Raw genomic sequence first — 23,282 nt, 5'->3', positions numbered from 1 at the left:
CGGAGAGATAGCATGGAGGTAAGGCATTTGCCTTGCATGCAGAAGGGCAGTGGTTTGAATCCCAGAATCCCATATGGTCCCCTAGCTAGCCTGCCAGGAGCGATTTCTGAGTATAGAGCCAGGAGTAATCCCTGAGCACTGCTGGGTGTGATCCCAAAACAAAACAAAACAAAACAAACAAACAAACAAAAACCCAGAAAAACAAATTCTTTATATTGGGGCGGGAGCAGTGGTCCTAGAGGTAAGGCATCTGTCTACCTTGCAAGTACTAGTCTATGACGGACCGTGGTTTGATCCCCAGGTGTTCCATATGGTCCCCCCAAGCCAGGAGTGATTTCTGAGTGCATAGCTAGGAGTAACCCTTGAACTTCAACGGTATGGCCCAAAAACAGAAAACAAACAAACAAAACAAACAAAAACAAATTATGCTATAAGTGGCTAATATTTTCCTTTCTCCTTCCCTTTTATCTCTTTGCAATTTATGAATAAACAAAAACAGATATTTTTAATAGGAAACCACAGTTAGGGTTTCACTGACTATCTCTATAATACCATACCATAATGTTTTCTTATACTTGATAATTGCTACATGGGTAGCAAGATATAGAGCAGTGATTGCAAGCATCCCTGTATAGGGCAGATAGTACATTTTTGGGGGGAAACATCTGTCTTCATGGTAGCTCTCCAATATTCCTGTAATCTCAAGCAGCCACAAATGATATGTAATTTAATAAATTCAGTGGTGTTCCAATAAAACTTGGTGTATATTTTTATTTTTTGTAATTTTTTTCAATTTTATGTATATTTTTATAGTTCTACTTCTATACCATTCTATAAAGTGTATTTAATCACTTTGAACTACAAATTTTTTTATGACAGAGTTTCAGGATGTTTAAGTGTCAACCCCTTTGTCCACATCCACTTTCTCTACCAATGTCTCCAAGTTCCCTTCTACTCCCCAATCTGTCTTTCTGGCAGAAACATTTTTTTCCTTTGTTTTTTTTTTCCACTTTTAGGCCCTGTGCTTTACAATACTCTAACTAAGAGGGCATTGGGCATATTACTTCACCTCATTTTAGAATCCAGTTCACGTCCAGAGTGACCACTTCTCTCTGTCACTGTCATTGTACACTTATTTTTCTTCTCTTCCACAGTGGCAAGCTTCCAATTAAAAACCAGTTCTCCTGTTCTTCTTTTCTATTGTCTTTAGGCCTTATTCTCCTATTGTGTTTCTTTTTATTCTATAAATGATTGAGATCATTCTCTGTCTGTCCCTCTATATTTGACTCATGTCACTCAGCATGATATTTTCCAGATTTCAAATTTCATGACTTCCTTTTTTCTTCTATTTTATTGAGGGGGGAAAACACTCTGTGGTTACTCCTGGCTTTGCCCTTGTGACAGACTTGGAAGACCATTTGGAATGCCAGGAATTGGCCACATGCAAAAAAATGCCCTACATCTCTCTCCAGCCTCAATTTCATTGTGTTTACAGTCATGTAAAACTTTTTTTTTTTTTGGTTTTTGGGCCACACCCAGCAGTGTTCAGGGGTTACTCCTGGCTATCTGCTCAGAAATAGCTCCTGGCAGGCACGGGGGACCATATGGGACGCCGGGATTCGAACTACCTACCTTAGGTCCTGGATCGGCTCTTTGCAAGGCAAATGCTGCTGTGCTATCTTTTCGGCCCAGTGAAACTTTTTTAATGTCCCAGAAGACCATAATTTCCTAAAGGGTGTCAGATACTGAATTCCAATGCAAGTGCATATCCTTTATAGATGGTGCTGTGTGTCCCATTAGGGGTTATATCTGGTTGCCTCTGATTGAGTATGTTAGGAGCCATGGTTTATTATTATTATGTCTATACTCATAATTTAATTAGTAACTTTCAGTGTTAATTTATTTTATTCTTTTGGCTCTTACAGGCTGAAATGCATTAATAATTACAAAGTTACCCTTCATCAATTTAGGTATCCCAAGGTAGAATACATAAGGGAAAGGAAGAAGAAATGTTTGATTCTTTCGTTTTAAAAACAATTTTCAAAATAATAAGTTGGTTAATTAATAGCCTCCAAAAATAATTGAGGAGGATTTTTTTAGATTATCATTAACTCTTTGGATTTAAACATTAGTTAATACTTATGTGGTTTTCTTATCGTTGTCCTGTTTATTTATCCAACAGACAGGTAGAGGGAACCTTTTCAAACTGGCTCCAGAACCCTTTTCACAAACCTTCAATAGTCCTTTCTGGCTTCCCTGCTACATAATGTGCTGTGTCAAGATATTCCAGTTAATCTCATTTTCTGCTCTGAAGCTGATTGGCCCATCTCCAAGGAGCCATGAATGTTAAGGAATCTCAAGGCTACTTGCTTAGTACCAGACCATTTCAGTAAAACAGAAAATGAATATGTATCTAAAATATATTAACCATTAATTCATATTCATCTTCTACTGATAATCTAAATATTTATAATTTAGTAATTTCTATCATCTTGTGTTTCTTTTCCTTGCTCTGTTTGTTTGGGTGCAACACTCAGCAGTGCTTGATGGCTAATACTGCGTCACTCCCAGCAGTGCTTGGAGAACCATGCAGAGATGGGCATCAAATTGGGGGTTACTGCATATAAAGCAACAAAGCACTAACCCTTTGAGCCATTGCCTCAACCCCTATCTTTTTTTCTTTTACCCTTTCCTTGTATGCTGGAAATTCTGGTTCTCAAATAAACCTTTCTAATGATTCAGGTACTCTTCCTCTGACAAGTCTAGCCAAGTTTGAGAAGACTAGACTGAAGTCTATATTCAGTGAGCTATCAATTGAAAGTTTAGTTTTATAAAAATGACTTTTTTCATGTTTTCACTTTTCTCTATTGCCTTCTGGTTATTAAGCCACTAATGAATAGACACAATCATCCTAGAATGAGTCTTTCAACATGAAGACATGGAACTCCTGCATTTCACATTAAATTTCAGAGATAGGTAGAAATTAAAAGTATGTTATATTCTATTAGTATTTAGTGCTTCGAGTCTTGGTGTGGAGGGCTCTGTCAGCTCAGTGATAACATTCTACTTTTCTCTGATTTTTCAGGGGATAGAAATTTCCACCTCTGAGCAAAAATATGTAACTCACAAAAGATGACTCCAGAAAAGTATAAAAAGAGAGACTATAAACTTGTCTCTGTCTCTTAATAGGATCAGATGAAGGGCAAGAGGCATCTTTCTAGCTTCATATAGAAACCAATGTGAATAGTATATATAAAGAATGGCACCAATTTGAAATATATATAGCACCCACTTCAATGATTCTTTCTAAGGTCAACAATTACTCATTGAGCACCAGAATCCATATAAGGCCTTGTGAATCACAAAGCCACACTCCTTTTTGGAAAACCAGAAACACTGGCCAACTAAAAGATATTTAAAATTTAACAGTGAAAAAGAAATGACTGGAGCAGCAAGAAAGAAATATTAATTCTCAACAAAGAAACAAAAGGTAGGTTTTTATAGAGGTGTTGCCATCTAAGTTTGATGATCAAGGATGAGAAATGTGACCATCTCCTAGGCTTGTTCAGCACACAGGAGGAGAGATTGACCTCCCAATCCAGAGGAAAGTCATGATGGTGAACCTGTGACCCTCATAAGCTCCCTCTTATCCCATCAATCCATACAAAGAGCATGGGTAAAGGGTCCACATTGAGCTGTTCCACTGTACAGAGAAAGGAAGCCAAAGAAGATGTATTTAGGGTAAGACAGGGGTATGGATGGGATTAAAGAAATTTAACTACAATCAAGCTTGTAATCATGGTGCTTAAATAAAGATTTCATAAAAGGGGGCCGTTGAGGTGGCGCTAGAGGTCATGTGTCTGCCTTGCAAAAGTGCTAGCCAAGGAAGGACTGCAGTTCGATCCCCCGGCGTCCCATATGGTCCCCCCAAGCCAGGGGCAATTTCTGAGCACTTAGCCAGGAGTAACCCCTGAGCATCAAATGGGTGTGGCCCAAAAATCCAAAAAAGAAAAAAAAATTTCATAAAAGAAAAAAAAAAGGAAATTTATATTGTATCAGGAGAGAAAAGGTATGTAAACCTGAAAAATTAAGTAATATGGAAATGATGTACTCTACTGTCTTTATGTGTAGCACAGGGGACATGCAGGCAAGGCATACTAATTTACATTATTTGCTGTACAAGAAAATGCATGGGTGGAAAATCCTTGAGGAGGGTAACAGCTGCAGTCACCTGGGGCATCAAACACTGCAGCCCACACTTTCATCTCACCAAGCCAAGATTTCAGGGAGCACAAATCACAAATTTGTGCACAAAGTGCTTTGCTCTGTAAAGCACTTTAACAAGAATATGAAAACAACCACATGGAATCTTTTCATGAATGATTTGAGCTTCTTTCTTTTAAAAACAGATTTATTCACTAATACAGCATGTAAAAATAAAAAAAAAATAGCCAAGATTGCCTCCACTTTTGTTTTGATCTCCTCGTGCTTTTTTTCTTGGTCTTATGTGCTAATGCTACCCACAGAAAAAAATTTTGCTTTCTAATCTCTAAGGAGGTAGGGGACCTGTTTTGTTTACAGGCAGCTGTGGCTGTACTTTTCTTATCTCTTCTTTGGGGTGTTGGGTGGCTAGCCACAATGGATTTCAAGCAGCAAAGCAAAGCATACTGCTTGCATTTATCAAAGAGCCTGTCATATTTCCCAAATAATGAGCACATTTATACTTAAGATTGGCTCCATTAAAGAAAAAGAAATCTTCCTCTGCCACCAAGTTGTGTTGACTAGAGATAAATATATTTCTCTGGCTGAGTTAACCTCTTTTATGATTTTGTTTCTTTTTGTATAATGGAAAGTATTTGCTAGCATTTGAAGTCCTGGGGACTATAGAAAATCAAACTTGGAAACAGCTTTGGAAATAGTTCATTCTCTCTCCTAGGTGATCAAAATTGTATCCTCCATGATTAAACAACTTGTTTAGAGTAGAAAAGGAAATGTGGGGGCTTGTTGAAGAATTTCCTCAGAAAAAAGTAATAGGATTCTGTAAAATATGCCTAAAACGTGTGTACATGCGCACGCGCGCGTGTGTGTGTGTGTGTGTGAGTGTGAGTATGAGTGTGTGTGTGTGTGTGTGTGTGTGTGTGTGTGTGTGTGTGTGTGTGTGTGTGTGACACTTTGGGAACCACATCTACAGGGCTCAGAGGCTGTCCATTGGTGCTAGAGGGACCATATAGTGTACAGGATTGACACTATAAGTTCCTTCATTGAACTATCTCTCCAACTCCCCAAAATGCAAAATTTTTTGTTGGGTTTTTTAACTATACCAGGCTATACCAGGTGATTTCTGGCTCTGTGCTTAGGGATCACTCCTATTCAGGCCTGGTAGACCATATGTGGTACAGGGGATCAAGTCAGGAACATGCAAGGCTCTATGCACTATAACATCTCTTTGGTCACATTTTTAACTAACGACATTTAATAAATTTATTCATAGGAAAATAAGTCACAGTAGTGAAAGAACTTTCTATTTTTTTAAATTTTTTGTATTTTTATTTATTGTATTTTTTGTATTTTTTTCTATTTTTCTATTTCTATTTTCTGAGAATGGCAGTCACAAAATGTTATTTCTTGAAATAAAGACAAATAATAGATTTTGTGTCTCATGTAGCACAATGGTCTGCATCTATGGATTTCCTCAAACTCATATATTGAAACCACAACCTCATCATTAAAGATTGGGTCATTAGGAGGCCAAAGTTCTTGAGAATGAAACTTCTGTATAAGTGCTCATATAAAAGCCCCCTTATAAAGACAATCAATAAAGTTGGTTGTTCATGTGAGAAGACTCTGTGAAGCCACTAGGTAAACCTGGAGAAGTTTCTATGTGGACCTGACTTGCCAGCACTGTGGTCTTGGACTTCAGCCTCCATACATTGAACAATAAATTTTTGCTACTTACAAATCACTCTGCTTATTGTACTTTTGTTAGAGAAGTTTGAATGGACTAAGCAAACAATGATTTTATCTTTTAATAGAAGTAGAAGTTAAAATACAAAGAGAAAAGACGACTTTATTATATGACATTTTGTTAGCCAACAAATTTCTGTATGTTGAATACCATACCTTTTTAATTTCAGATTTCAGATTGCAAGGGTTACTTTGCTGACTGAAGAGGGATTTCTTGAACCTCTCTATGACCCTCCTTTTCAAATTGTGGTGCAAAGCTGGGGGAAGCTGCATAAAATGAGAAAAACAATAATTATGAGCAAACCATTAGCACTGCACAAATGCCTCCCAGGAAGCTTGTACTGAAGGCCAGCACAAAAACACTCACTCAATGGGTCTAAACTGTTTAACTTTTATTCCAAATGGCACTAATAGATTTTTCATTCTACAATCTAGAAGGTATCTGTTCTCTCTTTCAAATGGCTGCTCCAATTTATCTTATTACTCTTTCATTTTATTGATGTTATTTTTCACAGAACAACTAAATGATATCTAATTGCAAACATAAATTGAACCTTTTAGAGAACATACTTGAAAGGCAGGATTTATTCTATCAGATATCAAAAGTTCGTGTTATGTACAGAAACTATGGTAAACATTTAACTTCATGTTTTAAAAGATCTAATATTTTGAAATGGAAAGTGCAAATTGTATTGTTATATACCAGAAAACTGTGAATGTTTTTGATTTTTCATGCAGGTAAATAGGGCTGTAGGGGTCAAGGAAAAAAAGTGGAAATATATGGATATATCTACATATCATATAGGTATATAGCTATATTAGGACTTGACCTAGATATGGTTGGTAGATGTATAAATATAGGAACTCATCACAAAACCTTAGAAAATATAGATTGGATGAAATATTAAGGTTTCAATATTCTTGATTTTGTCATGCTTTTCAGGTTGGATTTATCTAAAGTCAACATCTCCAAAAGTATAAAATTAAAATTTGGAAGAAGGCTAACAGAGGAAAGAAACTTGTAAAAGAATGATAGAGAAATCCAAAGTGGATATAATATTTTATATATGTTTAAAAATGACGAAGAATTGAAAGGAGGAAAAAATAAAACAAAGAAAAAGTGTTGGATAAGACGAAAGAAAAGTGAGTTAGTAGGAGCTCTTGATATTTGAAAACAAGTAATATTTAGTGCTCAGATCAAAAATTAGAGAAACATTGTGAATCATTATCAGTTCACCCTCACACTATTTTTCTCTCCTCTGGAGTTTGGGATTTGGTGATGTCATGTGACTACTTTAAGCCAATGAAGATAATTCCCATCATTTTCTAAAAATGGGGCAGTAAGAGTGTCTCCTTCATCTTTAGCCTTCAGACCTATCCAGAGACAAGGAACACAAACTGTATTCTAAATAGCACTGCCAGCCGATGGAAGAAGGTCACCCGACCCACTCAGCCTGTTAAATCTCTCAAGCAAGAGATCTCAGATATATTTATTACAGTAATGTAACTAACTATATGCTGACTGATATAAAAGCAGCAGAGGCTATATAAAAGGTGGTCCCAGAGCATAGACAGGGTGTATGGCGATTCACAATAACTGATTTTACAGCCCAAAATGAAAACAACTTTTAATCATCCCAAGCACAATAGAAAGTTGGACTTATTAGGAAGCACTATATATATATATATATATGAGTTAGTACTATATATTTTATGTGTTATATATCCTTAGCTCGAGTCAAATCAGGTTTAGTTATAAAAAATTAAAAACTATTCTGGAAGTTCTTAAATTCTTTAATATACTTTGCAAGCAAGGCTCTGTGACTTACAGTACCAAAATCTACTGATCTCCTTTTATGTTAATATTATAATTTTCCTCTAGTATAGAAACTCCTAGAAAACAGTCATATATTTAGCCTTTTACTGTGCAAAGGAAGGTTAGACCAGGAAATGTGGCTAGGAAGACAAAAAGAGATATCTCAACAATACAAAGCAAATAGTTGGAAGATACATGAGAAAGAAAATGAGCCTAAATAATAAATGTGTGCATGATAGATTAGAAAAAGTGGAATCAATTTAATAGAGACCAATTAAAAAGGGGATGGACATGTGCCTCTTACCCTAGAAAGGGAGGGGCAGCGTAAAGAAGGAAGATGAAAAGTGTATAGATAGACCTTTTTGGATTTGATTATTCCCATGTTATCCATGAGAAATTTTGCTACTTCCCTTGACTAAACACCTGAGGGCAGTGTTAAGCCAGGACCATCTGGCTAGTGCATCATGTCCTGCTTACACTTAACTGTCAAAGAGAAAAGGAAAGATTTGTTCTGATAGACCCAATTATCTGCTCCAGCAATCTTGAGGTTTCTTGCACCAATGAGTCCATGCATTCTCTGATCTGTTATTAACCATTGTATCAATTAATAATTCAGAGATTCTAAAAACCTTTGCTCCTCATTTAAGTTAACTAACAACATTGTCTTATGGGTTTGGCTTCTGGGCCACACCCTGGGGGCGCTCATTGATTACTTCTGGCTCTGCACTCAGAAATTGCTCCTGGCAAATTTGAGGAACCATATGGGATGCTGGAGATGGAACCCACATTTGTCCTGTGTGCAAGGCAAACACCCTACACGATGTTATGACTCTGGCCCCAACAGCATGTTTTTTTTTAACTACACATATAAACTTTAACATTCTCTCAGCTTAAGATCTGAATACTGATAAGAATATCTATATGGCTGTAATAATTCTCACTATAGAAAGATAGCAGTCTGCCTTCAAAGTTTTCATGGAAGAATTTATGATTTTGCACAGAATGATGACAAAAATTAATTGCAGATCTGAGATGTAGTATAATAAAATAAGAATAATACTACCTCAATATATAATTTCAGGCAACTATAATTACTCCACTATGTGTGACACTATTCTATTCTTTTTCCTCTTTAACAAACTTCCCTGTTGATACTATGTGCCATCCAAAGATATTTTCAAAGCTAGAGACCCTTCTAGCACAGCTACATGCCCCAGCAAACACACAGTATTGCTGTGGGTTTGCTCCTTAGAGTTTCTAAACATTTCATGTACTTTGTTCCATGTGTCACAGTATCTGTCTTAGAGTACACTCCTGTGCTAGTAATGAAAAAATAGCTCCCAATAAGACAGTGACTTCCTCAATGTCTCATGTCAAAAGTTTTAATGTTGGTGTTTGTTTTTACTATCCTGAAGTAACAAAAGAGAAAATAACAACTGACTTACAATGTTTGGCCCCAGGTTTTCTCAAACTAATATAATATATGGACCTTTTTACTCAAGAATTGCACTATTTACCGTTTTCAAAAATATACTGGCAAACCATCACTAGTCCAATAGATAGTGACTTAGTTCCTTTAAAATGTTTAAACAAATTATGGTTAAATTATAGCTAATTATAGCTCAATGGACTTTAGCACATGCTTTACATGCATGATTCCCACTTCAAATCTAACTACATGGTTCCCCAAATACTTCCAGGAGTTACCCCCTCAAGTACAGAGCTGGACTGGGAGTAACCTCTAAGTTCTATGGCGTGGCCACTATACCAAAAAAATAAGAAAAGAAATGTTTCAGTGAGGTTTTATAAAATATATTACTGAAAAATATATAGTACTGTTCAAAGATTGTCATTTTAAGGGCTGGAGAGTTAACATGGAGGTAAGGCATTTGCCTTGCATATAGAAGGTCAGTGGTTCGAATCCTGGCATCCCATATGGTCCCCTGAGCCTGCCAGGAGCAATTTCTGAGCATAAAGCCAGGAATAACCCCTGAGCGAGGCCAGGTGTGACCCAAAAACCAAAAAAAAAAAAAAAATGGGGCTGAGGAGATAGCCCACTGGGTAGGGGTGCATACATCATGCTTACAGACACCTGAGTTTGATCCTGATACCACAAGCTTCCTTTGACACTAAAAGATATTGCTCTGGTAGCTTCTGAGTAGCATGAGCCAAGCAAGCACTGAGCACTCCTTTTTTTATATGACATCTTTATTTAAGCACCACAATTACAAACATATTTGTAGTTGGGTTTCGGTTATAAAAAGAACATCCCCCATTCATTAGTGTAACCTTTCCACCACCAATGACACCCCATCTCCTTCTCCTCCCTCTCTCCCTGCCTGTATATAAGATAAGCATTCTATTTCTCTCACTCACTACTATTGTCATGTACTCACTATGTATTCACTATTCACTATTATCATGTTAGTTGTTGGTGTAGTTATTTCTTTAACTGCATTCATCACTCTTTGTGGTAAGCTTTATATCATGGGCCCATCCTTCCAGTCTTTACCTCTATTGTCTTTGGGTATTATTACAATCATTTTTTTTTATTTTTCTTAAAACCCCTAGATTAGTGAGACTAATCTATATCTATCTCTCTCCTTCTGACATTCCACTCAGCATAATTGTTTCCATGTTCCTCCATATATAGGAAAATTTCATTGGCCTTCTTATACACAAATATTGATAGAGAAGAAATGGACATTTAAAAAAAATCCCATTCACATTAGTGACACAGAAACTCAAATATCTTGGAGCCAACTAAAGAAATGAAGGACCAACACAAAGAAAACTACAAAACACTGCTTCAAGAAAAGAAAGAGGACACAAGAAAATGGAGACACATACCCTGTTCATGGATTAGGAGGATTAGCATAATTAAAATGGCAATATTCCCCAAAGCATTGTACAGATTTAATGCAATTCCTTTGAGCACTCCAATCCTTAGTGCTATACCTTAGGCCAACTGAGCGCTACTTGGGAGAACTCCCCACCTCCAAACACAAAAACTGAGACTATGAAAGAGTGAAAATCTACTCTATTAGAAGCCAAAAGATCCAGAGATTGGAGTGGATTAGAGGGTTCCTTTGGTTCTCCTATCACTCCTATCACTGCTGCTGGCACACAAAAAAAGTGTGTTTCACTGATGACAGCCAGTGGTCTGACTATATCTGAGCACAACATATTGCTATTCCTCAATACTTAAAAAAATGTTGGCAACAAGTGTGGTTGTTAAGATGGCAATCCGAAGAAGCTTCGACCAAACTGCCTTTCTGTACTCTGGGAGACATATCATTTTTTAAAGTTGCTCTGCACTGGTTCCCAAAGTTCTTATTTAGCAAAACAACCTAAGAAGCATTAGATAGAGTTCAATTCAATGCTGAGGTCAGCTCTCTGGGTCTTATCTAAGCAATGGCAGAGAATGACTCTTGCTGAAAGGTGGTATGTGTCCTTTTGTTCCCTTAGACGCCTACAGATCGATTTTGATTTTCCAGCCATGGAAATGAAGCCCTGATTTCATTCTTGGCTTGCTGCTCTTAAGATTATCATCTTGGTTTTTTGATGGAAACAGATGTCAAATCAGTGAAGGCAGGGTAAGGAATTTAACATCCTGTCTTTGAAAAGTGTTGCTTTTAGATGATTTCTACAGATCTGTTTCCATGGAAACAGGATGGGAAAGGCCAGCACTAGCCAAAAGAAAGTTATTTCTCCAGAGGGTCATCAGTTGGCTGTCAGGAGGGATGTAACCCTGTCATTCAGGGATGCTACATAGCAAATTCTGCAAGAGCTCATTGTGTTAAATAGGAGAACAAGAGGGGTTTGGGCACGAGGTGGGACCTGGCTGACAGGTGGGTTGGTAAGTGATGTTAATTCATTTTCACTTTCAACAAGTTTTCTTGTCAATTAGCAGAGAGAGAGAGAGAGAAATCCATTATGGTCTTATAACCTGTAGAAAACGCACTAGGATCATGTTTATTCTTGTAGTTATCCTTTTTATTTGAAAGGCACTGATTTTGACTAACCCTGTAATTTACTGTTCACCAGGAGGGAATCGTTCCTTGGTGCCGTATCAGAAACCTACTGAAAAACCATTTTAACAACAGTGGTTGTAACTGAACTTGCAGCCAGGAATGACATCTTGCCAGAAAATATAAAATCATTTGTTATGCTGGCAATGCAAGAACATAATTATAAGACATTTGTAATAGTATTAACGTTGCTTCAAAATATTTTGAAGCCCAATAAGAAATGGGATATAGCCCCTAAAATATTTTATTATATAAAGATTATAAAATTATCAAGACTTGTATATAAAATTATAATTAAATTTTAAATGATATTTTTCTTAATTATTGGTTACACATCAAATGATTCAAAAAGCCACTTAGAACTATTTCCATAATGTCAAATCTCAAAATGAGTTGCTCATATTTTTATAGTAAGAATTAAATACAAATATGGTTCTGAATAGAAGATTTTTACTTTCCTCAATAGAGATATTGCAGACTACATTTCATTTATTGACCAATGCATTCTCTATACTTTTTTGTGTCCCTTCATTATTTGTCATCTCTTCTAGTAGAACATTCTGAGTGGCTAAGAGAGCAGGACTGACAACTCCACCGGAGACAAAAGACCAACTTTAGACTCTTGTGTTTGAAGAGGTTGGTTCTTAGGATGACTGAAACATAAAAAATAGATTTGGGAGATAAGAAAATGAAACAAAAAAAATAGACAAATCTTGATAAATAGTTGAGTTACTCTCCATGTTAAGGGATAAAGCAAAGCAGAAATGTAAACAAGTTGTAAATAAATTGTTAAACAAGTTTCTAGGGAAGGAATGGGAGTGGGAGGCAAGAGCCTAGCAGAGGCTAGCAGAGGCTAACAGAGGCTGTGGTCAGCTCCAACTCCAAATTCAGGGCCTTGTGGGAAGCCTGAAACTTTGCTTCATGACCTAACGGGCACTGACGGGATGAATCTGGTCTTAGTGACTCAGTAGTTATTGCTGCTTACTACTCAAGCTTTTAATTCCTGCTTTGTCTTCCAGATAACAGCAACAACAGGAAGGCCTAGCAATACTCTATTTCAGCTACTTTCAGGGGTACCCACCCCAGAAACTTTATTTCTCATAAGTATCAAGAAACTGCACCATCTTCCATGCAGCACTCCTCCCACTCCTGTGCTGACTTCCTGCTGGTTCCACAGAAAAGCATCTCACAAGGATGGCTGGCCCCAAAGATTGAGGGAAGTCTCACTGTAAGAGGCTCCATCTCTGACCTAGCCAGTGAGCTCTGACTTTAGACCATGTTAAAGGAGTCCTTTTCTACTTTGCTCCTTTGTTGTAGGGAGCTCTACTTTAGTCCTAAAAGTGACTTTCTGGCTTATTCTTTCCAATATCTGCTTTTGTTTTTTTTTTTTTTACTCTTCCTCTTCCTTAGATAATACCCACTTAGAGTTAACAGTTCTTTATAGTAAAACATCCCTGTTGAAATTACTGTGCAGTTTCTGTCTCTTGATTGGACTTTGCTAATATGGAAGACTGATCCAGGATTGTCCCAGAAGGTCACATCTTGATGAGACTTGCGTGGCAAATGGCTTGACTGTGCCTTTGGAACTGAGTTCAATGCTGAATATTTTGCCAGTAGGAGACAGGACTGTGTTATGATACTATCTAGAATGCAGGCAAGTTCCTTTAGGAAAAGCCAAGTGATACATGGCCTGCAAGCCTGAGAAACATATGTAGAGAATTGTCAGTATAGAGGCAGAACACACAAGTTGGGGTGCAGCACAGATGCCTTGCAGTGTTCTGGAGTACTGGCAAATGTGGGTCTTTATGGCTCAGCTCAAGTCACAGTATAACTTACAGTGACTCAAAAAAGCTTCCTAGCAGTCCAAACATAATCTTTAGTTCTTCTGTGGACAGCATTGCTATAATTTATAATCACACACAAACTTAATTAGGCAGGAGGTTAACTGGCAGGAAGCAATGTCAGTTGAATGCACATTGTCCAACTTTTTTTTTTTTTTTTGGTTTTTGGGTCACACCCAGCAGTGCTCAGGGGTTACTCCTAGCTCTATGTTCAGAAATAGCTCCTGGCAGGCTGAGGGGACCATATGGGATGCTGGGATTCAAATCGCTGCCCTTCTGCATGCAAGGCAAACGCTCTACCTCCATGCTATCTCTCCAGCCCCTGTCCAACTTTCTTAAGTAGAATAGGCTCCTAATATATTTGTTGCACCTACATGAAAACTGTTAATCCTGAAACTCAAAATACTTCAGTCTATCAGTAACAGTGTGAGTATAGCATGTCACCTTATGACTAAAAAATTAATAAGCCTTGCTTTACTTGAAAATTTTAGACTCATCATTTCTGAGACAGGTATATCAAAGGAATGCTTATTACTTAATAAGTACATTATCAGATCCATTCATAACAAGCATCTTATCTCATTATGATCCAGGGATTGGCAATTATTATGATGCAAGGAAAGAGTGCTTACACATCAACAGAATTAGACATTCTATGACACATATTTTGGCAGCCACTCAGGTAACATTTGTCTTGGGATTTTAAGGGTGGTATCCTACGAAGGGTCATATGCCAAGAAGGGTAAAATCCAGATCCAGTTCATGAGAAATTCACTTGCCACACATTCCTGATTTAGTGCTTAAGTTCACGCAGATGGAAGTGGAAACTGATTTTCTTAGTTGAGTTTAACCTAAACTATATTCAAGGGCAGTCTTCAGGACAATGGAAAACAGTATAGCTTCCTTGGCAGGTGGGTGAGATCAAAGGTTTGGAATGAACATTGGAGTGGATGGCATACTTACTTCCCAACTGTGTTAGCAGAGAACAAGCAAACCCATTTCTCTTAATATACATTAATTTAGGGAGCACCAGTATTCCTGAAATTTTCTCAGGCTGATGTCCTTTCTGGGACACATACAGAACTCAAAATACATAACGCCAACAGAAATTCTTGATCCCAGAAGAGGAGAGACCAAGAGGCAACACTTTACTACTGATGACAAGTTGAGAACATTTGTAAGAAAAGGCAGCAGGGGTGTTCTTTAGAAGCAGGGTTCTTTAGGAGGTCTTGAAACCTAGAGATCTTTGATGGGGATAATGAGTTAGGATATTCTTGAAAAGAAATATGAAGTCTACCAGAAAGGAAATATGAAGTCTACTTGAAATATGAAGCCCTCCACGTTCTGTACAATAGAGAGAAACTAGATCTGACAGATAACAAGGTACAATGTCTCTTGAGCTCTCAAGGAAACTTATAGTCTCTCTCCAAGTTTCTAGGCAAAAGGCACATTAAAGATCCAAACCCCTTCTTAATTAGTAGGTGAGCCAAAGTACCTTGAAGACTATAAACATACATAAAACATATATAGTGTATATGTATATATACTTTAGCAGTGTTATATATAATTAACATATATAAATGCATATACACAATTTTCTTCTAAGCTTTTCCCAGAAAGATCCAAGATCATTTAGTAGGAAAATGAAACCTACTGGTGAATTTAACTGTAGAATAACCTGCATCCCAATTTGAGATCCCTAATCCCTTTCTTTTATTTCTTGGGATTCTCTCTCTGGAGAAATTCATTCTCTCTCATGAACATGATAGCTTTCTTTCTCCACTTTTAATAACATTTTTTGTTTCATTATTTTAGAAATGATGCTTAAAGCCCATGTTCCACATTAAACAAGTATATATAAATATAATATATAGAAACTTGTTTGCTTATTTCTATATTTTTGCTTGGTTATTTCCATTCTAGAGAATGTTCTCTCTTGAATACATATTTCCCCCTCCTTCTCTTCTCTCACATTTTTCTAAGAAAGTTTCATACAATAATATCTCTTAGATAAGAGAATATTTTTCACTAAGAGAATATTTTTAAGTGATAAAATATAGCTTTCAGGTAAAATTCAATTACAGTTGTGACACTCATTCTTAGAACATTACGATGCTAGTGAGGTCTTCCTTTCAGTGTCATTTTACTGTTTTGTTGGTAAGTCATTTTATTTGTTTGTTGGTAGTGGGATTATAGACTGCAAGGTGAAAAATTAGCCCAAGGCTGACTTTGAATGGGTCCAGTTTATCCACGAACAATTTATATTTCTATCTAGTATCTGAAAATACTACCAGGACTGCTACAATTGGCAAATTACTCCATCTTCATATCAGTTGAATCTTAGGGTAAAGGACTTTGTTTACATTTTTTGCTGTTTTTATATCTCAAGTGCTTAGAATATTATAATGTTAGAAAATATTTGGAAACTACTGAAAATGAGTGGAAAACAACTATATAAGAATATAATCTGAAATTTAAGTGTCCAAGAGTGTTTTATTTTTGTTTATTTATTTTGTTTTGTTTTGTTATACTATTTGAGCTCTGAACTCTTTCCGGAGAACCTTCGAGAATTTTTTTGCTACAAAAATTATTTTTATAATTAACAGTTTAGGACTTCAGTAAATTAACATTTAAGTTGCGTATTTTTAGACAGGTTTCTGTACATAATATGCTTTTTTGTGAGGCTGAATGTTTCTCCAGCTTCAACAAATTACTAAGATTTAGAAATAGGAATTTTTGGGGCTGGAGTGATAGCACAGAGGTAAGGCATTTGCCTTGCACACAGCCAATACAGGACGGACGGTGGTTCGAATACCAGCATCTCATATGGTTCTCCAAGTCTACCATGAGCGATTTCTGAGCACAGAGCCAGGAGTAACCCCTGAGTGCTGCCCACCTTAGCACAGCGGTAGGGCATTTGCCTTGTATGCAGAAGGACGATGGTTTGAATCCGGGCATCCCATATGGTCCCCTGAGCCTGCCAAGAGCGATTTCTGAGCATAAGCTAGGAGTAACTCTGAGCGCTGCTGGGTGTTACCCAAAAGCCAAACAAATAAACAAACAAACAAGAAAACAAGCAAATTTTAAAAAGCAGGAATTTTTTAACCATCATGGATTTATATGTGCCTTTGATTGTTATTTTTCTGAGTGGTCCTGCATTTTAGTCTAGCATTCTCAGAGGTACTAACTACTTGTTTCCTTTGGTAATAAAGATATTTCAGGTACTCACTTGGTGCTGCCCACATGCTCAGCCCCAAACTGAAGGGTGAGTTAGCCGCAAAAGATCAGTTAGCTGATAATCAGTTAGAGGGAAACCATGACATGTTACATGCTCATTTTTTTCTTTTATATATATATATATTCTTAACAAATTACCTTCCCAGTCCCGCTACTTGGTCACAGGTTTCTGTGGTTGGGGGACCACAACAGAAAGCATTCATGGTAACTCATACTAAATGCCACAAAGCAATTCTTTAGCAATGTGAACACCAAGCCTGTGGTAAGAAGAGGAAATAAGTGAGCACACTGACCTGCGTGATGTAGATGATTTTGTGGAGTTGAATTAAGATCTGCTGAATAGGATCGCTGATCTGACGCACTTTCCTCTGGGACACAGCAATCCCTGCAGATGCTGTGGGTGACAAATTATGCAGTTAGCCAAGATCTTCATTTTCGTTTTAAAGTGAAATTAGTGAAAATGGGGTAAACTCTGGGAAAAATAGTTAAAACAAATCTCTTCATCCTACCAATGAGTCAATGTTAGATGATCTAACATTTCAATATTTTACAATACAAGCTACACAGTTTCTTCCCTTTATATTCAAGACGCTAAACAGATCATCTGTTCCTTGTGACAACACAAAGAAAGGCCATTTCTTAGATGTTTTTCCTGTAATTGCATAGGCTGCCACCAGGAGGAAGTGGTACCTTAGATACTGGGGCCACAGAAAAGCAGGACTTCAGAGTTGATTATCTTAAAATTTTTAATTCATTTTACTCTGTAATATATTTTCAAACTTGACTGGATTTTAAAATTTTTACGAAATGCAATCACTAAACAGATACGATTATGCAGCAAAAATAACAACTCCTCTAGAATCAATAACGTTCAAACCCTGAGCTATTATAAAATGTGATTTTCAAATCTGTCCCCTCTCCAGGTTTAAGAATATATTTATAATTTATTCTGACCTTCCATCATAGAGGCACATCATTTTTCAAAGTTTATGTTCAAATCGTGTCCAATTGGGGGAAAATCTTAACTTTAAGAAATATAAAGGTATTTAAAGGAATGGTCTTGGCCTCTAGACTTAACAATGCATAAGCTCTGTATCCTCTCTCTTTCAGATGTACCTCAGAGAAAATGGGAGAAATTTCAGACACAATGGGACCATTTCTAAATTAGGTCCTTCCCTCCCCTTTCAGACTTTTCCCAATAACCCATTTTGTCAGTCTTCCTTTTTAGGGAAAAGTTCTAGTCTCTTTTCTTTCCTCTATACAACCTTCCTTGAGGGTATAGCTCAAGTATAGTGTAAAGCTTTTCTTAGAAAGTTTGTGTGCTTTACCATAAAATTTATTTTTGAAAGATTCAATGATTCATTGAATGATTCATTGATTCAAAGATGCAGTTAAACAATGTAACCTGATTTAATATAAGTATACAATAACTTACGTTTAAATAGAACATTAACACAATACTATATTCCCTATGCATGTTTTTACTAAATTAGCTAATAAATATCCACAAGAAATAATCAAGTTCTAGCTCATCTGAATTTAATACATTATTTCAAAGTTTGAAATTTAAAGCATCTATCTCCCCTCAGCACAATGTCTAACTCCTTTTAAACATTAATTATTAAACAAAGATGAGGCTAATAAATTAACCTTAGGGTGAAGTGTCAAAGTAAACCAGAAAGGAATATATCTCTAATATAAAAAAATAATAAAAAAAATAATATAAAAACTAAGCTGGGACCGGCAGAGGTAGTCAAGTATCTAGGCATCATATTTTCTACTGGTGCCTCTTGCAGAAATAATTTTGAAAGCAACTTTGTCTAGAATAAACCATCAACTAGAGATAAAATATGTAGTCATGTTGGAGATTTCTACGGAGAAATTAACCCCACATTTTCTCAAGTTGGAAAACTTGAGTTTCGACTACTTCTGTGTTGACTGCTTTCTGACATTCGTAGGACAAGTTAAAATCTCACAGCATAACCAAGTGTTCTGAGACTTGTGGTGACATTTGGAGTGGGTATCACCTGGATTTCACTCTACAAGAATGTGCTCATCTGTGGCCCTAAATATAAAAACAGAGACAGTTAGCTAGAATGCCTGTCTTCTTAACCACTCAACTACACAATGTCATTTGAAAGTTATTTTTCTTAAGTCTTTGACCACTCCTCTCCCAATTCTATTGAATCCTTGGCTCTGGAAATGAAGTGCTCTTGCGTTAGAAAAATAACTAAATATAACGTGTAATTATGCTGTTCCCTTGTGAGACATGTCCACAAACAAGAGCAACCTAGGCATCATATATGGCACTTATTGAACCAACAGACCACTACAGTTGCCTCCATGGAGGAAATCGCTGATATCAAGGGGGATCTGCAGCCTTCCGTCACTCCCCTAACCATTGACATATCTAGGGGTGTGGCATCAGTACTCTGTTTTCCAAACTGTAGTTGAAGCTAGAAGTTGGCTTAATGATTCATGACCATCAATTTGGAAAACAGAAAGGGATGCAATGCAATAGACCAGGGGATGGTATTGTACATAGTATGGGATCTGAAGTCATAAAGTGCATTTCTTCTTTTGAGGATCATTTCCATGAGTGATTTTAAGCTACTCTTGAAAGAACTCTTAAGTACTGACTCAGGCTTTTTATTCTCTCTTCTTAAATAATAGCAAATCATAAAGCTGCTTTACTTTTTTTTCTAATTAGCCTGCCACTAAGAATCTTATTATTTTCTTCATTTTGGTCAGCACACAGTTCTGACTCATTCATCAACACCTCTTGAAAATAGCCTGTTCTAGATGCATTGGAATGGAGTTGGCCACTTCTCTCTGGACAAGCCCTTGTTTACTTCTCATTTCTCAAGATTATAAATGATTCTGCTCTAAGTACACATGTGCCTGCCTTGTTGTGCCTAAGTCCAAGAGATCTTTTTGAATCAACAAGAAGTGAAATTGCTTAGCTCTCAGACACATATTATTTTAATCAACACATTTTAAAGTGACTAAAAATATTTGCCATCTGACCATAAGAGAATCCATTAATCTACATTATTAACGCCAATAAACGCTATCCTACTCTTAGTTTGCTAATTTGTTTTTGTTCCAACTTATATTAATCTAAATGAATGTTGGTGGGATAGCTGCCCTTTTTTTTTTTCAAGTTCCCATGTGTATCTGCTACTTCTTTTTTGGTCTTTACATTGTGCAAATACCAGTCCTGTTTGTTGTATTTTACATGTTAAAAGTATTTTCACCAAACTCATCTTTTAATTGAATCACCAGGTCTTGCAGAGTTATTCATCATTAAGTTTCAGGCAGAGATTTACCAACACCAGTCCTTTTACCAATGTCCATTGTCCAACAATGTCCTCAGTTTACTGCCCACCTCCCAAACCAGTCACTTTTCTTCTCCAACACTGTCCTAAGTGTTTCTTTCCCTAACATCCCCATCCAGTGCCAGGATTCCTACTAAAAACTATTTACTATTTTTTTCTTGTTGTTTTTTGCGTCACACCAGGCAGCGCTCAGGGGTTACCCCTGGCTCTACATTCAGAAATTGCTCCTGGCTAGTTCAGGGAACCATATGGGATGCTGGATATTTCACCTGGGTCCATCCTGGTTGGCCACATACAAGGCAAATGCATACAAGGCAAACGCCCTATCGCTGTACTATCTCTCCAACCCTAAAAATTAATTCTCCTGCTCTTTGTTTCTATTGTCTTTTTTCCTTTGTTATCCCCCTATGAAGTTTCCTTATATCCTACATATAAGATTATTCTGTATCTATCCTTCTCCCTCTGGCTAGCTTCACTCTGCATGATACTCTCCAGATCCATCTATATAGCATCAAATTGCGTTATTTCACCTTTTCTTATGGCAACGTAGTATTCTAGCTTTTTACCTGGTTATCCATTCATGAATGTGTGGTTGTTTTCAGATTTTAGAAATAGTACTGCAATGAATATAGGAGTGGAAAAGTCTTTCTTCATTGCATTTTTGGTCCTTAAAATATACTCCAAGACAGGGGCCAGTCTGGGAAGTAGGGGCCTTACAATTCTTCTCCTAACCAGAGGCAGTAAAATCACAAATAATCCCTCCAGCTGTCTGAACTGTAAAATACCATATAAAAGTTCCTTTTAGGGTCTGAGGGCTATATTTCTGTTCTTAAAGAGACTGTTACTTAAGAGTAAGGGAGATAATTCAGTGGGTTAGAGTGAATGATTTGCATGTGGGAGGCTAGGTTGGATCCTTGGTATTGCATTTCTGCACCAATCCATCCCTCTACTTCCATCCCTTCAACCAACCTGAGCAACACAAATAAAGGCATATTTCCAAAGCACTAAAAGTTTAAAAAATATGGATGGGGGGAGCGATTCTTGTCCTGAGTACAGCTGAAAAAGTCTCCAAAGATCAGATACACTGGAGCTATAAGAGTGTTTCAGAAAAAGTAATCTCATGAAAAGTGACCTAGAACTGGCATCAGAAAATATGACTTGAATATTCTCTCTACTGAGGGCAAGTAACACAGATGTAAGTCACAACTTGTATGTGTCTTAGTTTTCTCCCTCTTAAATGGGAATCCTATTAAAGTGAAATCAAATGAAGGCAGCTGAGGTGAGAGATATGATGGATGTGGGATTGTCTGGAGGCTCTGGAAGTTCAGACGAGAGTCTAGGAGAGAATGATGCCCATGAAAAGAGAGCAGGGTGTGGAGATGAAGAGGAGGATGATGATGACAACAACAACAACAACAACGACTAGGGGCTGAGGCATGGGATCCTTCCCAATTCAAATCTGCAGATGATTTTTTTTAGGAAGACGTGTGAAAATCTGGGCCTGATCCTCAATGGCAGTTACCAGGTGGAATTCCCCACAGGAGACAGACAGACTTCAAAGCTGTTCATTTAAGTTGTTTGAAGACCAAAGTGTGAGGCTGCTTTGAAGCTCCCCTTTAGAATTCCAGTCCAGTCTTCTTTATGTGAAGCATCTCACTATGTGTCTGTGTATTTGTATGTGTATTTATATGTCTGTATATGTCTAGGTGTGTCTGCATGTGTCTAGGTTTTCCCTAATTTCAAAACTGCTGTATCCCTAGTTATTTTTCAAAACATAAATATTTTAATTTTAATTTGACTGAAACCATTATAATGAACAAAGTCCATCATAGTTGGATTTCAGATATATAATAATTCAGGGCCAATTCCAGCATCAGTGTTTACCACTGTTCCCCAAGTGCACCTCACACCACACCCAGCCTGCCAGTATAACAGGCTAAAGTGTGGGTCTCTTGATTCCACTGTTATTGCCTTTGGCTTGGATATTTAATTCTGTCTTTTTTAACACGACCTAAGTCACCTGAAGCCACTGTCCCCCATCCTTTCATATTTGTGTTTCTCCTCTTCCACTGTTTCTTTTCTTCTCCTCGCTATACTCTGGGACCAAGAGTACCATTTAGACCATTGCATTTCTTCAAGCTATTATTCTAACTACCACATATAAGTGATATCATTTTATATTTATCCTTCTTCTGGCTTACTTCATTTAACATCCATGTAGCTGCAAATTGCATGATTGCACCGTTCCTTACAGATATGCAGTATTTCATTGTATCTATGCAACACATCTTCATAATACACTTGTGTGTTGTTGGGCATCTAAGTTGATTCCAAGTATTGGCTATTGTTCTGAGTGCTGCAATGAACAGTGATGTGCATGCATCCTTTTGAATGAATAGTTTTCTGTCTGAGCTCAGGTTTTTTTTTAATTAAATGGAACATTTATTGCAATGTTATTTTCCTCAACTTTAAACTCACGAATCTTCTGATGTCAAAAAGGTAGAGTATGATACATGCATATTCTCAAGGTATGGTTGACAGAGTAAGATTCCTTGGTTTAAGACAGAAAAATTCAAAGGCAATGTTCTGAATAAATTCTTTTGTTGCTCTTCCTGAATAAAATAAGGCATTTTTTTTTTAAATTTGGGGTGCGCATCAGGCAGTACTCAGGGGTTACTTCTGGCTCTGTGCTCAAAAATTACTCCTAATGGTGCTCTGGGGACCATATGGGATGCTTGGGATTGAACTCAGGCTGAATGCATGCAAGATAAATGCACTACTGATGCACCATCTCTTCAGCTTCATAAGGCTCCTTATTTTAAGAGAGAGGAAAGAGAGTCAAGAAGAAGAAAAAAAGTCTCATAAGACCCAAATTCTGACCTACACTGGGCAAAGTCTTGAGCAGAAAAGTAGGGTATTGGGAAAATCTTTTAATTTTTCTCTTGAAGTTTAAGGATTTGAGAGAGGTTAGGTCTCTGGGCTGAGTTTCCATGGAGAACCCTCTGAGAGTCAGGCACAGATAGACTCAGAAACCCAGTACTGTGAAGCAAAAGAG

General features: G+C 37.1%; 1 protein-coding gene across 1 annotated transcript in view; it reads right to left on the bottom strand.

Moving 5' to 3' along the window:
• The window catches only part of NEK10 (NIMA related kinase 10), a 271,236-nt gene that overhangs the window by 17,818 nt on the left and 230,136 nt on the right, over positions 1-23,282 (bottom strand). The window contains exons 32-34 of the mRNA XM_049766054.1: positions 18,930-18,954; positions 17,183-17,288; positions 6,121-6,231 (exon numbers count right to left, since the gene is read on the bottom strand). Coding sequence (XP_049622011.1) covers positions 6,121-6,231; positions 17,183-17,288; positions 18,930-18,954 — 242 coding nt within the window. The remainder of the gene's footprint in view (positions 1-6,120; positions 6,232-17,182; positions 17,289-18,929; positions 18,955-23,282) is intronic.

Source organism: Suncus etruscus, chromosome 20 (genome assembly GCF_024139225.1).
Source record: "Suncus etruscus isolate mSunEtr1 chromosome 20, mSunEtr1.pri.cur, whole genome shotgun sequence".
NCBI lineage: Eukaryota > Metazoa > Chordata > Mammalia > Eulipotyphla > Soricidae > Suncus > Suncus etruscus.
Note: the sequence above shows the minus strand (reverse complement) of the source record. Positions and strands in the feature narration are given on the sequence as shown.